Source organism: Microtus pennsylvanicus, chromosome 14 (assembly GCF_037038515.1).
Source record: "Microtus pennsylvanicus isolate mMicPen1 chromosome 14, mMicPen1.hap1, whole genome shotgun sequence".
Lineage (NCBI taxonomy): Eukaryota > Metazoa > Chordata > Mammalia > Rodentia > Cricetidae > Microtus > Microtus pennsylvanicus.
Window position 1 is genome coordinate 31,964,307 of NC_134592.1, and position 15,957 is coordinate 31,980,263.

The following is a 15,957-nucleotide window of genomic DNA, read 5'->3' on the forward strand; positions in this document are numbered from 1 at the left end:
TTTAAAAAATGTCTCTTATAATGTTTTTGCCAGATTTTAATAAAGTAAGCCTGGCCAGGCACGTTTGGCCCAAACTTATGATTCCAGCACATTCAAGTTAGAGAGAGGCAAGAGGGTTAGAAATTGAAGGTCATCCTTAGTGATAGCCTGGACTGAGATCCTGCCTCATAAAATCAATAAAAACCAAACAGATAAGCAAACAAAAGTGAGGCATCCCTCTGGCAGGGCTCTGTCTACCTCTGATCCTCTTCCATTCTCAGGGTGTACTCTCCAGGTGGGTGTTCGGCAGAGCCCATGTCTCTTGCAGTTTCTGAATTCCAGTCTCCATTTCCTTAGGAAGGGAAAATGCCAAAAACTCATTTTTTTTAACAAGCTCTTTTGAATTGCTGATTTATCAAATTTAGCTTTTATCTATCCCTTGCCTCCCACAAACACACACAATACTTCACTGGTAGTGTGGACTATTGAATAGTTTATTATCCTTTGGGGATATATCAGCATTGATGATCATTGCCTGGGTTTATTAATTCATTAAGAGGTACAAAAAAGGCAACTGACTGACTAGTGACTTAAGGCACTTGCCACCAAGCCTGAGTTTGATCTCCAGGATCTACATGGTATAAGGAAAGAACTGACTCTTCAGGTCGTCCTCTGACTATAGAAGTCATATATACTTGAATATATATGTTCTTGCACCATGTACATACACAACACCACACACACACACACACACACAAGTGTACTTTTAAAAAGAAAATTTGAGGATAGTCACTAAACTGATTACAGGAGAAGGCCCGTTTAGATGCCCTCTCTACTATTGCTAGGAGTCTCAACTGGGGTTATCCTTGTGGGTTCCTGATAATTTCTCTAGCCCATAATGGCTCCTTCTGGCAAGATATCTCTTTCCTTGCTCTCCCCTCTGTCCCTCCCCCAACTCAGTCTTCTTGATCCTTCATGTTCCCATCCTCCATCCCCTCCCTTTTACCCCCTTCCCAGTTTACCCAGGAGATCTTAACTATTTTCCCTTCCTGAGGCAGTCCCTCTATGTGTGTACCTCTTAGGGTCTCTCCTTTTACCTAGCTTCTCTGGAGTTTGTGGGTTGTAGCCTGGTTATTCTTTGCTTTATATCTAATATCCATTTATGAGTGAGTGCATACTGTGTTTGTCTTTCTAGATCTGTGTTACCTCACTCAGGATGTTTTTTTCTAGTTCCATCCATTTGCCTGCAAATTTCAAGATGTTATTGTTTTTTACTACTAAATAATATTTCATTGTGTAAATGTACCACATTTTCTTTATCCATTCTTTGGTTGATAGACTTCTAGGTTGTTGCCAGGTTAATCAAATCAGTGACCACCCTAATTGTCACCATAGCACCTGCATCCAGTAACTGATGGAAGCAGATGCAGTGACCCACAGCCAAGCAGTGGGCTGAGCTCCTGGAATTTAGCTGAAGAGAGAGAGGAGGGATCATATGTACAAGAGGGGGTGTCAAGAACATGATGGGGAAAACCACAGAAACAGCTGACCCAAGCTAGTGTGAGCTCACCAACTGTGGATTGACACTTGGGGAATCTGCACGGGTGAAAGTTATGTGGCCTTATCTGTTGGGGGGAGGCCCCGGCAGTGGCACCAGGACTTATTCCAGGTGCATAAACTGGGTTTTTGGAGCCCATTCCCTATGGTGGGACACTTTGCTCAGCCTTGATACGGGGGAGGGGCTTGGTCTTGCCTCAATTTGGTATGCCAGACTTTGTTGACTCCCCAAGGAAGGCCTTTCCCTGTCTGAGGAGTGGATGAAGGATAGGAGGAGGTAGGTAGGAAGAGGGAGAAGGGAAGGATGGGAGAACTGGGGTTGGCATGAAAACTAAATTTTTTTAATTAAATAACTAAAAAAGGGGGGGCTGGGTAGAGGTGGTGCACACCTTTAATCCCAGCACTCAGGAGGCATAGGCAGGTGGATCTCTGAATTTGAAGCCAGAGTTAGGAGTTCTAGGTGAGGCCAACCTAGTCTATAGACAGTTCCAGGGCAATAAGTTGTTTCTTTAAGAAGAGAAACCCGTCTCAAAAAATGACATCAACAAAAAAAGAGCTGCAAAATGTTACTCTTTCAATTCTCCTCTCCCTTATTCATTTACAGTCTATGTATTGTCTATTAACTTCTCTGTATCTTATCTTCATTAGCAATAGTCCTATAGTTTAATTAGGAGCAGTAAGGCAAGCCGATAGTGAAGGGAAATGCTGAGCTTAAATCCTCCCTGAGCCATAAGTCGGGTTACCAAAATGGGTGACTGCTCTGTCTGGTTGGCTACTTTGCTTTGAAGAATAGCATTAAGTAAGTGCATGTAAGAGCAGTAAACTATGAGGCGTTTTTTCAACAGGAGTTACACATTATTTTATTTAACAGAGAGTGTTAGGTAGTTGGAAAAGACCTAGGAAGCCAAAGACCTGAGTTCTGTTCTTGGCGCTATCAGTTTACTAGTTAATACAACGTTGACTCTACTCCTTTAACTTTATTGACACTTTGTAAATGGAAACATTTGGATATTGTAAATTCTTTCCGGTATTGAACCGGCCACAGTTATGTGTCATGACTTACTCAGATGGAATTAAACTCCAAATTTTATTATTATTATTATTTTTTTTTTTGGTTTTTCAAGACAGGGTTTCTCTGTGGTTTTGGAGCCTGTCCTGGAACTAGCTCTTGTAGACCAGGCTGGTCTCGAACTCACAGAGATCCGCCTGCCTCTGCCTCCCGAGTGCTGGGATTAAAGGCGTGCGCCACCATCGCCCGGCTAAACTCCAAATTTTAAAGGTGGGAATATTTTAATTTCATTTATTACTATACTTGGGTTAAAGACACATGAAATGTTGATTCTGTTTCTTATATATTTGCATACTATATGTGCTGTATAAGTAATATAATCTATATATGCATGATGAAATTCTTCATAGTTTGTTGCAAATGAGTGATCATTATTTTACTTTTTTTTTAACTTTATTTAATTTTATGTATGAATCCTTTCTGCATGTACACCTGCATGCTGGAAGAGTGTAGTAATAAGGGGCGGCGGGGCTGCGTGCCCAGCACCCCAGCCGCCTGCTCGGCTAGCTTATGCTCCGAAATAATTACACGGACACTGTATTCTTTTAATCACTGCTTGGCCCATTAGCTCTAGCCCTTACTGGCTAATTCTGATATCCCAATCAACCCATCTCTAATAAACTGTAGCACCAGTCTTACCGGGAAAGATTCAGCATGTCTGACCTGGCGGCTTGCTTCATTGCGTGTGTCTTCCTGGGAGCAGGGAGCATGGCGTCTCTCTGAAGCGTCTGCTCCCGAGAGGAGAGCTGTGGAGTCTGAGCTCACTTCCTCTTCCTCCTGGCATTCTGTTCTGTTTACTCCACCTTCCTATGTCCTAACCAATAAAATGGGCCAAGGCAGTTCCTTTATTAGCCAATGACCTTCCACCATCAGAAGAGGGCATAAGATCCCGTTGTAGACGATTGTGAGCCACCATGTGGGTGCCGGGAATTGAACTCAGGACCTCTAGAAGAGCAGCCAGGGCTCTGAAACGCTGAGCCACCTCTCCATCCCTATTTTTCTTTTTCTACTGTTGGGAAGTACTCTGTGTGGTCTCTCACATCAGCCTCCATATTTCTCATGGAGAACATTACCAGAGTGGGGGCATGGGTTCTAATTTTTAATTTTTTTCAAAAAGGGGAAAAATGATTTAATTCGTGAAGAATGTAATTCCACATAGTAATTTTCTAGTGCACATTTTTATGTGTCCCTTACTCAGAGAGTCTGGAAAAGACATCAACAAAAGAAGTTCCAGTGTCAAATATTTTAGCCATTAAAACATAAGTCAGCTGCAGTTTTTCAGGGAGATAGTGTCTCAGAGAAGAAAAGAGGCCTTTGAAATGACGTTTACTTCAATGGACACGTTCTTCTCACAGTCTCCTGAGACTCAGTACTGATTTCCATTTTCACATTTCTAAACAGATAACATCACTAATAGTCAACAGAAATATGATACGGTTTTTGCTTTCTATCAAGTTTTCTTTCTTTGTTATTGTTGACATGTGGCCATTTGAATTGATTGAGTTACATGAGTTACATGTTAGAATGAAAATAATTAGAAAATCTATATTTATAGAATCTGTAACTCTCATAAAAGCTCCCATTTTGGTCTGTAAAATGGAAACATGTTGAATAACTTACAGGCAGTAATAGATGTTAGCCTTAATAAAGATAAAAATGTGTATGTACATACATATGTATACATACACCAGCACAAGTATGATATATATATTAGATACATTTATATTAGAGGTAAGAATGTGGAGAGACAGGCCCAATGAAATTATGTAAGCATTTTATAACTTATGCCTATGATTTTGAAAATTTAGTGAACTATGAATGTTTTATATATTTATATGTATATACACATTATTAAATTTGGCTAAAGTAGAAAATAAAGGTTGAATAGGCCTTTTTACCATGAGTAAAATGAAAACACTGTTTCTTTGTTTTGGATTTTTGCTTTGATTTCTGAGGGTTTGGAGGGGAGATCTCAAGACAGGGTTTCTCTGTTTAGCCTCAGCTGTCCAGGAACTCACTCTGTAGACCAGGCTGGCCTTGAACTCACAGAGACCCACCTGCCTCTGCCTCCCAAGAGCTGGGATTAAAGGCGTGCTCCATCGCTGCCCAACAAGAAAGCTGATTTTAAAAGTGATAACTTCTGTAAAGGACTGGGTAGAGATGGTCTTATGGACCAGTGTTCCCAAACCCTACAAGAATTATTTCTATTGTATATAAACATATTGGCGTAAATAGAAAACAAGGACAGTCTTATAGATTGATGGAATTAATAAAATACTTATACAGCCTAGTATCACAGATATCACAGAAGCAAAAAAAAACTATAGACTTAATTAGACTTTGGTATTTTTGGGGGGTTTTTTATTTCTTGGGTTTGGTTTTTTTGAGACAGGGTTTCTCTGTGCAACAGTCTTGGTTGTCTTGGAGCCCGCTTTGTAGACCAGGGTGGCCTTGAACTCACAGAGATCACCTGCCTCTGCCTCCCAAGTACTGGGATTAAAAACCTGTTTTACCACTTGGTAAACAAACATGAAAACTAAGCATGAAAATTGTAAAATGGAATCTAAAAGTATGTGGACGTCCAAAGTACAGTTTAACTGAATTCACAAGCCAGGCGGTGGTGGCGCACACTTTTAATACCAGCACTCAGGAGGCAGAGGCAGGCCAATCTTTCTAAGTTCAAGGCCAGCCTGGTCTACAAGAGCTAGTTCCAGGACAGCCAGAAGCCAGAGCTGTAATATAGAGAAACCCTGTCTCAAAACAAAACAAAAAATCACAAAGAGGATCCAGGTCTGGTGGTGTATGCCTGCACATTTAGTACTTGGGAGCAGAGGCAAGAGGATCAGAAACTGGACCCACCTGATCAGCGTAAGCTAGAGAGTCATGTCTATCTATAATAAAAATAAATAAATTTCTGAGCGTCAAAGGATTTTAAAAGAGTGAATTCCAGAATAGAAGAAAACATTGTGAAATCATTCATCTTATGAACATTTGATGTCTAAGATATATGTAAGGAATTCTTTACAGATATGAAACCCAACTAAAGTACACAAGAGGGAAATACTGAAACTTCTCCAAAGAAGGTACACAAGTGAATTATTTATATAAAGAAATGAGAATAATTAACATTTATTAGACATTAAGGCTATTATGCAAATCAAAACCAGTGAACTAAGCATGGTCATGCACTTTGAATCCAAGCACACAAGAGACCGAGATGGGATTATTACCACAATTTGGACAGCCAGAGCTGCATAGTGAGGCCAAAGCTAGCCTGGACTATATAGCAAAACCCTGCCCAAAAACAAACAAAAAAATTCTAACTATGAGATACATCATCATACCTATTAAGGTTGCCACAATTTTAAAGCAAAAAGAAGAAAAAGACAATTTTGGGAATGCTCAGTGATGTGACTGTAGAAAGCTGTTGTCACTTCCTTAATATTCCTTTTAAAAAAAATACCGGCGGGGTGGTGGTGGCACACGCCTTTAATCCCAGCATTCTGGAGGCAGAGGCAGGTGGATCTCTGTGAGTTCTTGGCCAGCCTAATCTATGGAATGAGTTTCAGGACAGGCTCCAAAGCTACACAGAGAAACCCTGTCTTGGAAAAAATAAATATTCCTTTATAAGAGTTGCAGTGGTTGCCGGGCGGTGGTGGCGCACGCCTTTAATCCCAGCAATCGGGAGGCAGAGGCAGGCGGATCTCTGTGAGTTCGAGGCCAGCCTGGTCTACAAGAGCTAGTTCCAGGACAGGAACCAAAAGCTACGGAGAAACCCTGTCTCAAAAAAAAAAAGAAAAAAGAAAAAACAAGCCCCAATTGTAAAATCTTTACATATTTGGATATCATGTCTACAAGAGACTTGAACTTGAAATTCAAAAGAATTCTCTAAACCTGATAGGAAAGCTAAGCATGGTGGTCCATGCCTATCGTTTCTAGCACTTGAGAGGCACAGGCAGTAGGATCTGGGAGTCAAAACCAAGCGGGACTCTAAAGTAAAATCCTGTCTCAAAAGAAAGAAAGAAAGAAAGAAAGAAAGAAAGAAAGAAAGAAAGAAAGAAAGAAAGAAAGAAAGAAAGAAAGAAAGAGAAAAGAAAAAGAAGGCTAGAAAATACAGACAGTATTGATCAGATGCAGTGTAGCGAAGCATAAACATAGCATGCTTAATACTGTTAGTCACTCAGGGTATGGTAACTCAGGCTGCAAAAGAGCCTGGGGTGGTGGCACGTGCTTTTAATGCCAACACTCAGGAATTGGGCAGGTGAGTGTCTTGAGTTTGAGGACATCTTGGCAAGTTCAAGGCAACCCAAGGCTGCCCTGTCCGCAAAACAAATAAAATACTGCAAAATAGTTCACTATATGTTTGCTAGAATGGCCTTCTAGAGAAACAGACACTATGAGTTGCTGGCCAAAATGTAGAAGTCTTGAAAGACTCATTGCAGATGAGGATCTGGCATGGTATAGACATTTTAGGAAAGAAGATAACAGTTTTCTAATAAAGCCAGACCTGTGACTACCACCTGACTTAGCAGTGTGCTCCTCTAATTCAGATGAAGACAAAAGACTTAACTACATTTTTTTATCAGGGTCAGGGCTTTTGGTTTCTCATCACTAAGAATAATGCTGGCTATCCTCTCCATTCTCCTACTGAGTTAATACAATGTGGTTTTCTAAGTTCAAAGTTTAAATTTGATATATATATATTCTATTTTTTTTGTTGTTGTTGAGACCTTCCATTTTGCAGTTATTTCAAGACAATTTGAAGATGGATGCTAAAAAGTAATTCTACACTAGCTCAGCATTGAGTATAATAAAGGGTTATTTATTTAGGGGTAGACACACAGATCACGGTCCTGCACGAACAGAGAACAGGAACTGATTCTAGCAGCTGGAAGAGCGAGGGAACACACTTTACATTGGCATTTATAGTATAAGAAGCCATGCCCAAGTGGGCAGGTAACTTAAAGCTACTGGCTGTAGGATTTTCTACAGCACCTCCCCCTTTTGTTTAAATAAGAGTTCTAAGCCTAATACAAAATTATATACAATAAGAACAAACATCAGATATAAAAATTAGAATTACACCAGCATAAACAATAAAAAGCAAGAAACATATGATGCTTCAATAATTATCCTCTCCTAAAGAGTTTAAATCTCATATTATAAATAACTTGGCCAAGTCATGAGAGGAAAGTAACTACAACTATCTAGTCTTCAACCCCATCAAAGACCCAAGAAGGGAAATAATATTACTTGAGTAAGCAGGAAGTACAATCAAGCAGCTTTCAAAATGTGCAACAATTGACAGAGACAACTGGCTACCTGGGCAATCACCCAAAGTCTCATTTGCAATGTAGAAGCAACCACCTTTGGCTAAGGCCTAGAGTGACTGACAGACCATTTTCAGAGGTAGGAAAATTTTCAAACTTTTTTCCCCCGTCTTGGCAAGATTTGACAGTCTTTTTTCTTGTACTCTGCTCGTCCTGTCTGGACATTGTGCATTTTTCAGTGGTCAATGCATGGATAGTTCCTTGCCCAAAGGCCAGTTTTGCCAAGAAGAAAACTAGCTCCAAGTGGAGTGTCTTTGGTGCTCAACATTTTCTCGGGAATAGATCAGTGCTCCAGGAGCAATCATGTCTCACGTCAACAGAACCCTAAGTTATTTAAATGCCATATTCTTCAGCTCTCTGAAGTAGTTGAAGATTACTTATCTATGCAGAATACAATCTCTGTATATCTAAAGAACCTGATTAATCTAACTATAAGTATGACAAATATGGATGACTCTTGACCTATAATTTTTAATATCTATATAACTTAAAGACTAAGACTTCATATTTAGTGTACAACAAGTGAGGACAGTAACCTCAAAACATAAACAGTGTATAAGTATCTTGATCAGAGGTAGAAATATATATTGCAATATGATAAATATATTCTAAAATTGTATCAATATACAAAATGTCTTAAGCAGAGGTAAAATCATGCATGCATAAAATATGATAAAATAACTTTGCCTAGGTATAAAAATATTATAAACCAAAATAGGAACATACTCAATATAATTTAAGCATGTATCAATATCCAAGAATCTATACCAACGTAAGTTGCTTATAAATAATAGCTCATAAGTATTCACTCTTATTATTCACTATTATTATTAGTGTGAGTAAGCTCACACTAATCTATTATCCCATCCAATTTCCTTCTTTTTTTTTTTCAAAGAGATCCCTGAGCCTACATAATTCCCTCCCAACCCCCAACCCTGAAACAATCATAATCAACCCCTAAATGATGTCCCTAACCCTGAGCTCAAACTTTTCTGGGAGAAGGGACGTCGTCTTCTAGAATCACTTTCAGCTGTCATGGAGGCGACATTCTTTTTATGGGATCCTATGAAAATAAATGATTCTATAAAAGTAAGTTCCGGGGCTGGAGAGATGGCTCAGCGGTTAAGAGCACTGACTGCTCTTCCAAAGGTCCTGAGTTCAATTCCCAGCAACCACATGGTGGCTCACAATCATCTGTAATGGGGTCTGGTGCCCTCTTCCGGCCTGCAGACATACACACAGACAGAATATTGTATACATAATAAATAAATAAATATTTTTTTTTATAAAAAGTAAGTTCCAAGATTACTGTCTGGTGTAATTGCAAATAGTCTCTGAGTGCACTAGTGCCTCTTTGAATGTTTTTATAAAACTTTTTAAAATATGTGTGTTTGTAACATGGATTAGTTTTCCACAGAAATGAATTAAACTCAGGATTTTGCTGTATACCAGCTAAATATTGCATTGTAAGACCCTGGGATTTGTTTGAGTCTTTTTGAGGAAGGGAACCTAAGGACTGTAGCTTAGTTGGTAGATCACTTCTCCAGCATGTATGAAGCCCCAGGTTCACTCTCAACACTGTATAAAATGGGTATAATAGCACATACCTGTAATCCCAGGATTATAAATTAAAAATCAGCCTTGACTACATAACAAGTTTGAGGCCAGCCTATGCTATATAGGTGACTTGTTTATAAGTAACTGTGTTTGTTTTGTGTCCTATATCTAAAACTGCATAGGAGTAGAAGTGTTTTTCAGATCTTTTTTTTAAAACTTTGGACTGTTTGCATATATCCATAGTAAGATATCCTAGAGACAGGGCTCAAGTCTAAATGTAAATATTTGTTTCTTATTTGTCTTTAGGATATACACATATATCCTAAACGTAATTATATGTAGTATTTTTAGCATTACCTGATTTTGACTGTGTCTTACCTAACCTGAGGCCATGTGTGGACTTTGCTACTATCTATATCATATCTATATCTCATGTCTGTACTCAGAAAATTTCATGTTGGAGGAATTTGGATTTTTTTTAGTTAGATATGAGAATTGTATCTGTCTAGTTTTCAAAGCCTGTATAAATCTGTGGTGTGTACACCACCCATTGGTGGTGAGTATGAGAACTGGGACATGGTGTTTCTGTTGGTTCAGCTCTGAACGTCCTGATATACCAGTTACAGGAGAGATCCTTACCTGTGTAGTTCAGGTTTAGCCCAGAAGTTCAGTTTCCCAAGCATTTGTCCTCCTTAGTAGTTTTTGCTTGGATCTCTCCTATAGCGCCCTCTTTCTCTGACTAAGTGGAGAGGATACTCTGAATTTAAGGTGTTTTCAGCTTTGCTACCTCTGCTCCACATTACCAGTAGGTTTCCTGCAGCTCCTTGGCTTTCTCTGAATTTAGGAGTTTCCCTTCCTGGTCCTCATGTCAGAGCTAGAGTCATTTTACCAGAGTTCCTTCGTGCCTGTTCTTACTGCTCTAACTGTATTTTTCTAAACTGGAGGTTCCAATGAAGGAAATGGGAAAGGTAAACTTGGAAATTAGTATGCCTCTAGTGAACAGTACTTTCTTTTCAGAACCTCAGTAGCTGCTCCAATGCACTGTATCCAGATTTTATGGTTTCATCTAGTGGGAGGCTTAGGGTGTGTATACTAAGTGTTCTGTCCCACCAGGTCCCACAGCCATTTAGTCCCAAATAAACACACAGAGGTCTACATTAATCATAAACTGGTTGACCTATTAGCTCAGGCTTCTTATTAACCCTTATAACTTACATTAGCCCATAATTCTTGTCTGTGTTAGTCACGTGGCTTGGTACGTTTTTCGGCAAAGCAGTCACATCCTGCGTCCTCTGCATCTGGGTGACAACTGCAGACATTTTAAATAAATAATGATTGGCCAGTAACCAGATAGGAGGTATAGGTGAGGCAACCAGGTCGGAAGTAGAGGCAGGACAGTGAGAACAGGAGAATTCTGGGAAGAGAAAGGGTCAGTCTGTAGTCATCACCCAGACACAGAGGAAGCCAGACACAGAGCAAGCAAGATGTGACTGCCTCATGGAAAAAGGTAGCAAGCCAGGTGGCTAACACAGACAAGTTTATAATATAAGTTATAAGAGTTAATAAGAAGCCTGAGCTACTAGGCCAATCAGTTTATAATTTAAGCCTCCTCAAACTTCACACATCTGTGTATGCACGTGTATGTGTGTGTGCATGTATGCCATGATGCATGTGTAGAGATCAGAACAATTGGTGAGAATTGGTTCTCTCCTTCCTCTGTATGGGTTCTAGGAACTGAACTCAGGTTGTCAAGTTTGTTAGTAAGCACCTTATTGCTTACTAACCGTCTTGCTGGTCATGTTTGTACTTTTTCATGCTAGGTGTACATATTTTGTCTTAAGATTGATTTTATGTGTGGAGATAGAGGAGCTGTATCTCACTTAGGTTATTATGCTCTTAACCCCGTAGATTCAGATGACTGAATATACTTAGTGACTATCATATACTTTTTCATTTATTCCCCTGATAATTCCTATAAAATAAGATTGCCTTTACTTTTCTTCAATAGCTATGAGTTTCGTGATGCAGGAGTTCAATTTTCTATCATCCGCTGTCTACTAAATAGTTTCTCAATAAACATCAATAGAACTAACTTTTTTCCTTTCTCTCCGCAGTACCTTGGCCACGTAGAAGTTGATGAGTCAAGAGGAATGCACATCTGTGAAGATGCTGTAAAAAGATTGAAAGCTGTATGTATCTATATGTTATCAATATTTTCTTATGAGATTGTGCTCATTGAATTTTACCACCCAGCAAGCAGTCAGAACAGTGTGTTCTCTCAAGGCAAAAGATGTGGGCTTACTGAAAAAGAGAACATCTCATGTTCTGTGTTCAAAAGTACAGATTATAAAGACCAACTCCTACATTATCCAAATTATGCTTTTCACTTGTTATGACCCATAAAAAACAAGCAGTATGAAATCTGATAGAAAATAATATTCTAAAGCCAGCCCAGAAATGCTACAGTTAACACTTAATTGTGATACCTGAACGATAACACTGTTAATTTTAAATCTATAAGAAAGAACTTTCCAGGGACAAAAGTAGAAGATGCCTGAGCAATGCCTGATGCGGGACTTCTCATTATCTTGACTCCTACATCTTCTTCCTGTGTTCCTCTGACAGAAACAACCTGCTTTCTCTTCCTTTTGCATAAACTTGAAATGTATAACTCCTTTTCAAGAGACAGCGTTGTCTTTGCCTGTTACACCATAGAATACATCCTGCATTCATACTTGTGTATTTAAGAAGGGAGAGAAAGTATTTACAGTTGATACAGGATCATATTGAAGTGTTAATTTTCTATTTTCAATGTCTAAGTACCGTCCCATAACTCTTTAAGCCCCCTTCACAGCCTTCCTTCTCTCCAGTATGTAGCCATTCCCCACTTTGCTATGAAAGCTCTAAGCATCACCTCTGCATGGCCTATCCCCAAACAGCATTCAGTTTATGTTACTTTGGGTTTGCTAGTATAAGTTTGGCTACTAATAAGTGCTTTTTTTTTCTCAGTTTGCTTAATAACCAAAACTTTTCTGCTTTATTGGTACAGTTTATGTTACCGCTTGTGTATTCCCTCAGTATCGTATTTATAAAATTTAAAAATATATCAAAGAGGGGTAGATTTTACTTTGGAGTAAATGCCTGAATCTGTTGTAAAAAGAAAAGTAAAAAATTAACTAATTGTAGAAGACAAAACATAAACTCTGTGTACAAATGGTACACATACATTCTTCCATATGTAGAAAAAACCCTTTTATCTCAGATTTTGGACAGTTAAATTCTTAAGTGAAAGTGATAGAAACCCATCAGGTTTCCTCGATTTCATCAATGTTAAGAGGGCTTACTCGTATGCTCTGTGGTCCATGAAACTAGTTTGACAGACTTGCTCTCTTATATAACTATTCCCTGATTAAATACAGACTCAGATAATTTAGCTTTCCATTTTTATCAAAACTAGCTTAACAGAGAAATAACAGGTTTTTTTTTCTTACAAAATACTCTCCATTCCTCTAGAATGATAAATTAGATGAGTTTAGGTAAGGATGTTTTAAAAATAATTATTTAACTTCTTAAAGACTGTTTTTGTTTGTTTCTTTCCTGAGATAGTTTCTTTGTATAGCTCAGTATGTACCTCAAGCTAGCCTCTAGCTTCTGATCCTGGCTTGCCTCTCTATGCTAGAACTACAGGCATGAGCCCCTATTCCCAGCCTAAAGAATATTTTATATCAGTGTATAATAATGATGGGAAACAACAGACACACCAGGAAATGGGGAGGGGCGGAGACAAGAGAGGTGATTTAGCAGTTAAAGGGGCTTGCTGCTCTTGTAGAGGATTCAGATTCAGTTCTCAGTACCCTCTTGAGGTGGCTATAACTCCAACTCCTGGGGATCTAATGCCATCTTCTGGTTTCTGTGATTACCACACACATGTGCACAAACCCACACTCAGAAACACACATAATTAAAAATAAAAATAAATCTTAATTTAAAATCCTAGGATGCCAATTAGATTATCCTGAAACAAACTATAGTTATTAATGTCTTAAAATGTATATTACTTAGGGTTACAAAACCACTGTGGAATTAGAAGATATTTTAATTTTTAGAAAAATCTTTTAATTTGGGGCTGGAGAGGTGGCTCAGCAGTTAAGAGCACTGACTGCTCTTCCAAAGGACCTGGGTTCAATTCCCAGCACCCACACAGCAGTTCACAACTGTCTACAACTCCAGTTCCAGTGAATCTGATATCCTTACACAGATATATATTCAATTCCCAGCACCCACATAGCAGCTCACAGCTGTCTGTAACTCCAGTTTCTGGGGATCTGGCATTCTTTTTTGGGGGGGGGGGGCTTAAAAGGGCCTTTGGGTTGAGGTGTTGGTGCAAGAGACCGAAGGTCTGAAGCCGGTGGTAGCACTTAGCTGCCGAAGCCATAAAGAGTACGGCCCTGGCGCTTGAGCGCGTAGAGGGATCTGGCATTCTTATACAGACATACATACATGCAGGCAAATCACTAATGCACATAAAATAAATAAATATTTTAAAAGAAAATTTTTAATTCAGTCCTTTTGAATATCAAACCCAGAGCATCACAGGCTGCCGAGCCACATCTTTAGCATTGCTATCTAATTTTGTTTTTAATCTTTGGGTTTTGAGACAGTTTCAGCTCCAGCACATTACCATCCTCTGCCTCCTGGGTATGTCACTCATCTGAATCTTAACTTAAAAAATTTTTTAGAAACATGTGTATTGTATAAAGTACAAATGAACTCCAAGATTTACAAATAGGGGCTAGAAAGATTCCTCAGTGGTTAAGAGCACTGTCTGATCTTCCAGAAGACCTAGGTTCGATTTTGAGTACCCACATTGTAGTTCACGACCATCTGTAATTCCAGGGAAATCTTACATCTCCAGGAGACCCAGGCATATATGTGGTACACAGGCAGAACACCCACACACTTAAGATTAATTTTTTAAAAGTGTCTATTAAATAAAACAAGATCTCTCCCAAATCTAGATGTAGCCGGTATTTAAATGAGTAGTTTTTATTGCTGTTGCTTTTGGGAATTTTTGGCATTTTTGAGGTAGGGCCTCCAACTCTTCCTCCTCTGGCCTCTACTTCCCACAAACTGGAAGGATGGATGGGTACAGCCTCTCCACTCTGCTCACCACCTAGTTTAAAGCTAATTTGTTGAGTAGATTTTTTTTTATTTCACCTTTTACTTTTAAAACAAGATTATTGTTCGAGGTCCACGACTGTTTGAAAAACATTTAATGTGTTTTATATTTATCATAAATAGAACCTAAATTTGCATTTTAAAAATTGTAGTTATACAGAGCCAGACAGCGATTACAACTCACAAGGTTGTAATCCCTGAGCTGGGAGTGTGAAGACAAAGGTCTCTGAAGCTCACTCACCAATGGGTCTAGGTGAATTAGTGTCTCAACAAAGTAATAATGAAACAATGAAGAAATACACCTGCATCATCCTCTGGCTTATCTAGGAAACTTAGGACAGTTATATAAACTTACATTGGCAAATGTGTTAAAAAAATCAAACTGGATTTTTGGGTAATGGGTAAACTTCTATTTATTATGCTCAATAAAACATCACTGGGGCTGGAGAGATGGCTCAGAGGTTAAGAGCATTGCCTGCTCTTCCAAAGGTCCTGAGTTCAATTCCCAGCAACCACATGGTGGCTCACAACCATCTGTAATGAGGTCTGGTGCCCTCTTCTGGCCTGCAGGCATACACACAGACAGAATATTGTATACATAATAAATAAATAAATTAAAAAAAAATAAAATAAAATAAAACATCACTGTTCTGTAGATAAACTGTCTAGTGCTATACTGAGAACCTACAGTAAATAGGAAGTCTTCAGGGTATTGTCTTGTGAGTGAGTCCACATAGCTCCGTGGTGGTTTGTTTTGTTTTGCTTATTTGTCTTCTCGTATTTTCACTAAGTAGAGATATTAGGTACCTTTCTTTCTTGGCAGCATTCTTTTAACGGATATCCATCTAGGATCTACAGCCTGCTGTGCCCAATTCTTACATTGTACCAAATGCTGTGTTGCTAGTGTGTGTTTGTTAGTGTAAAGATCATAAAGCTTCCTGAAAGACTTTTAGATAAGTGGAAACAAGTTGTAGGGGTGTATAAAGGTGCAGAGGGTTAAAGAAATGAAATACCTTTGCAGTCTGTTCAAACTGAATGTCAGAACTTGAAAATGTGAGGAGTTATGTAGCTCACATACCGCCAGTTAAACAGCAAACAGGCATTAAGCCTGTCGTGTGAACAGCCTATAAACCAAAAAGTTCTATTTCTAGTGGCTTTAATCTTGTGGGGAATTGAAAATGATTTAAAGTATAGTTGTATGGGGACCTTCCCCAAGTGGTCCCTTGTAATTTAGAATTACTTTAAATTGTGTTGGAGGTCATCAGCAAAGTTGACATTCTCCGGTGA

The 15,957-nt window shown here is 38.9% G+C and overlaps 1 protein-coding gene across 17 annotated transcripts in view; it reads left to right on the top strand.

Moving 5' to 3' along the window:
• Numb (NUMB endocytic adaptor protein) overlaps window positions 1-15,957 on the top strand; it is a 123,101-nt gene that overhangs the window by 78,552 nt on the left and 28,592 nt on the right. For all 17 annotated transcript variants that reach the window (XM_075948587.1, XM_075948577.1, XM_075948586.1 and 14 more), the window contains one exon: window positions 11,607-11,681. In XM_075948587.1, coding sequence (XP_075804702.1) covers window positions 11,607-11,681 — 75 coding nt within the window. The remainder of the gene's footprint in view (window positions 1-11,606; window positions 11,682-15,957) is intronic.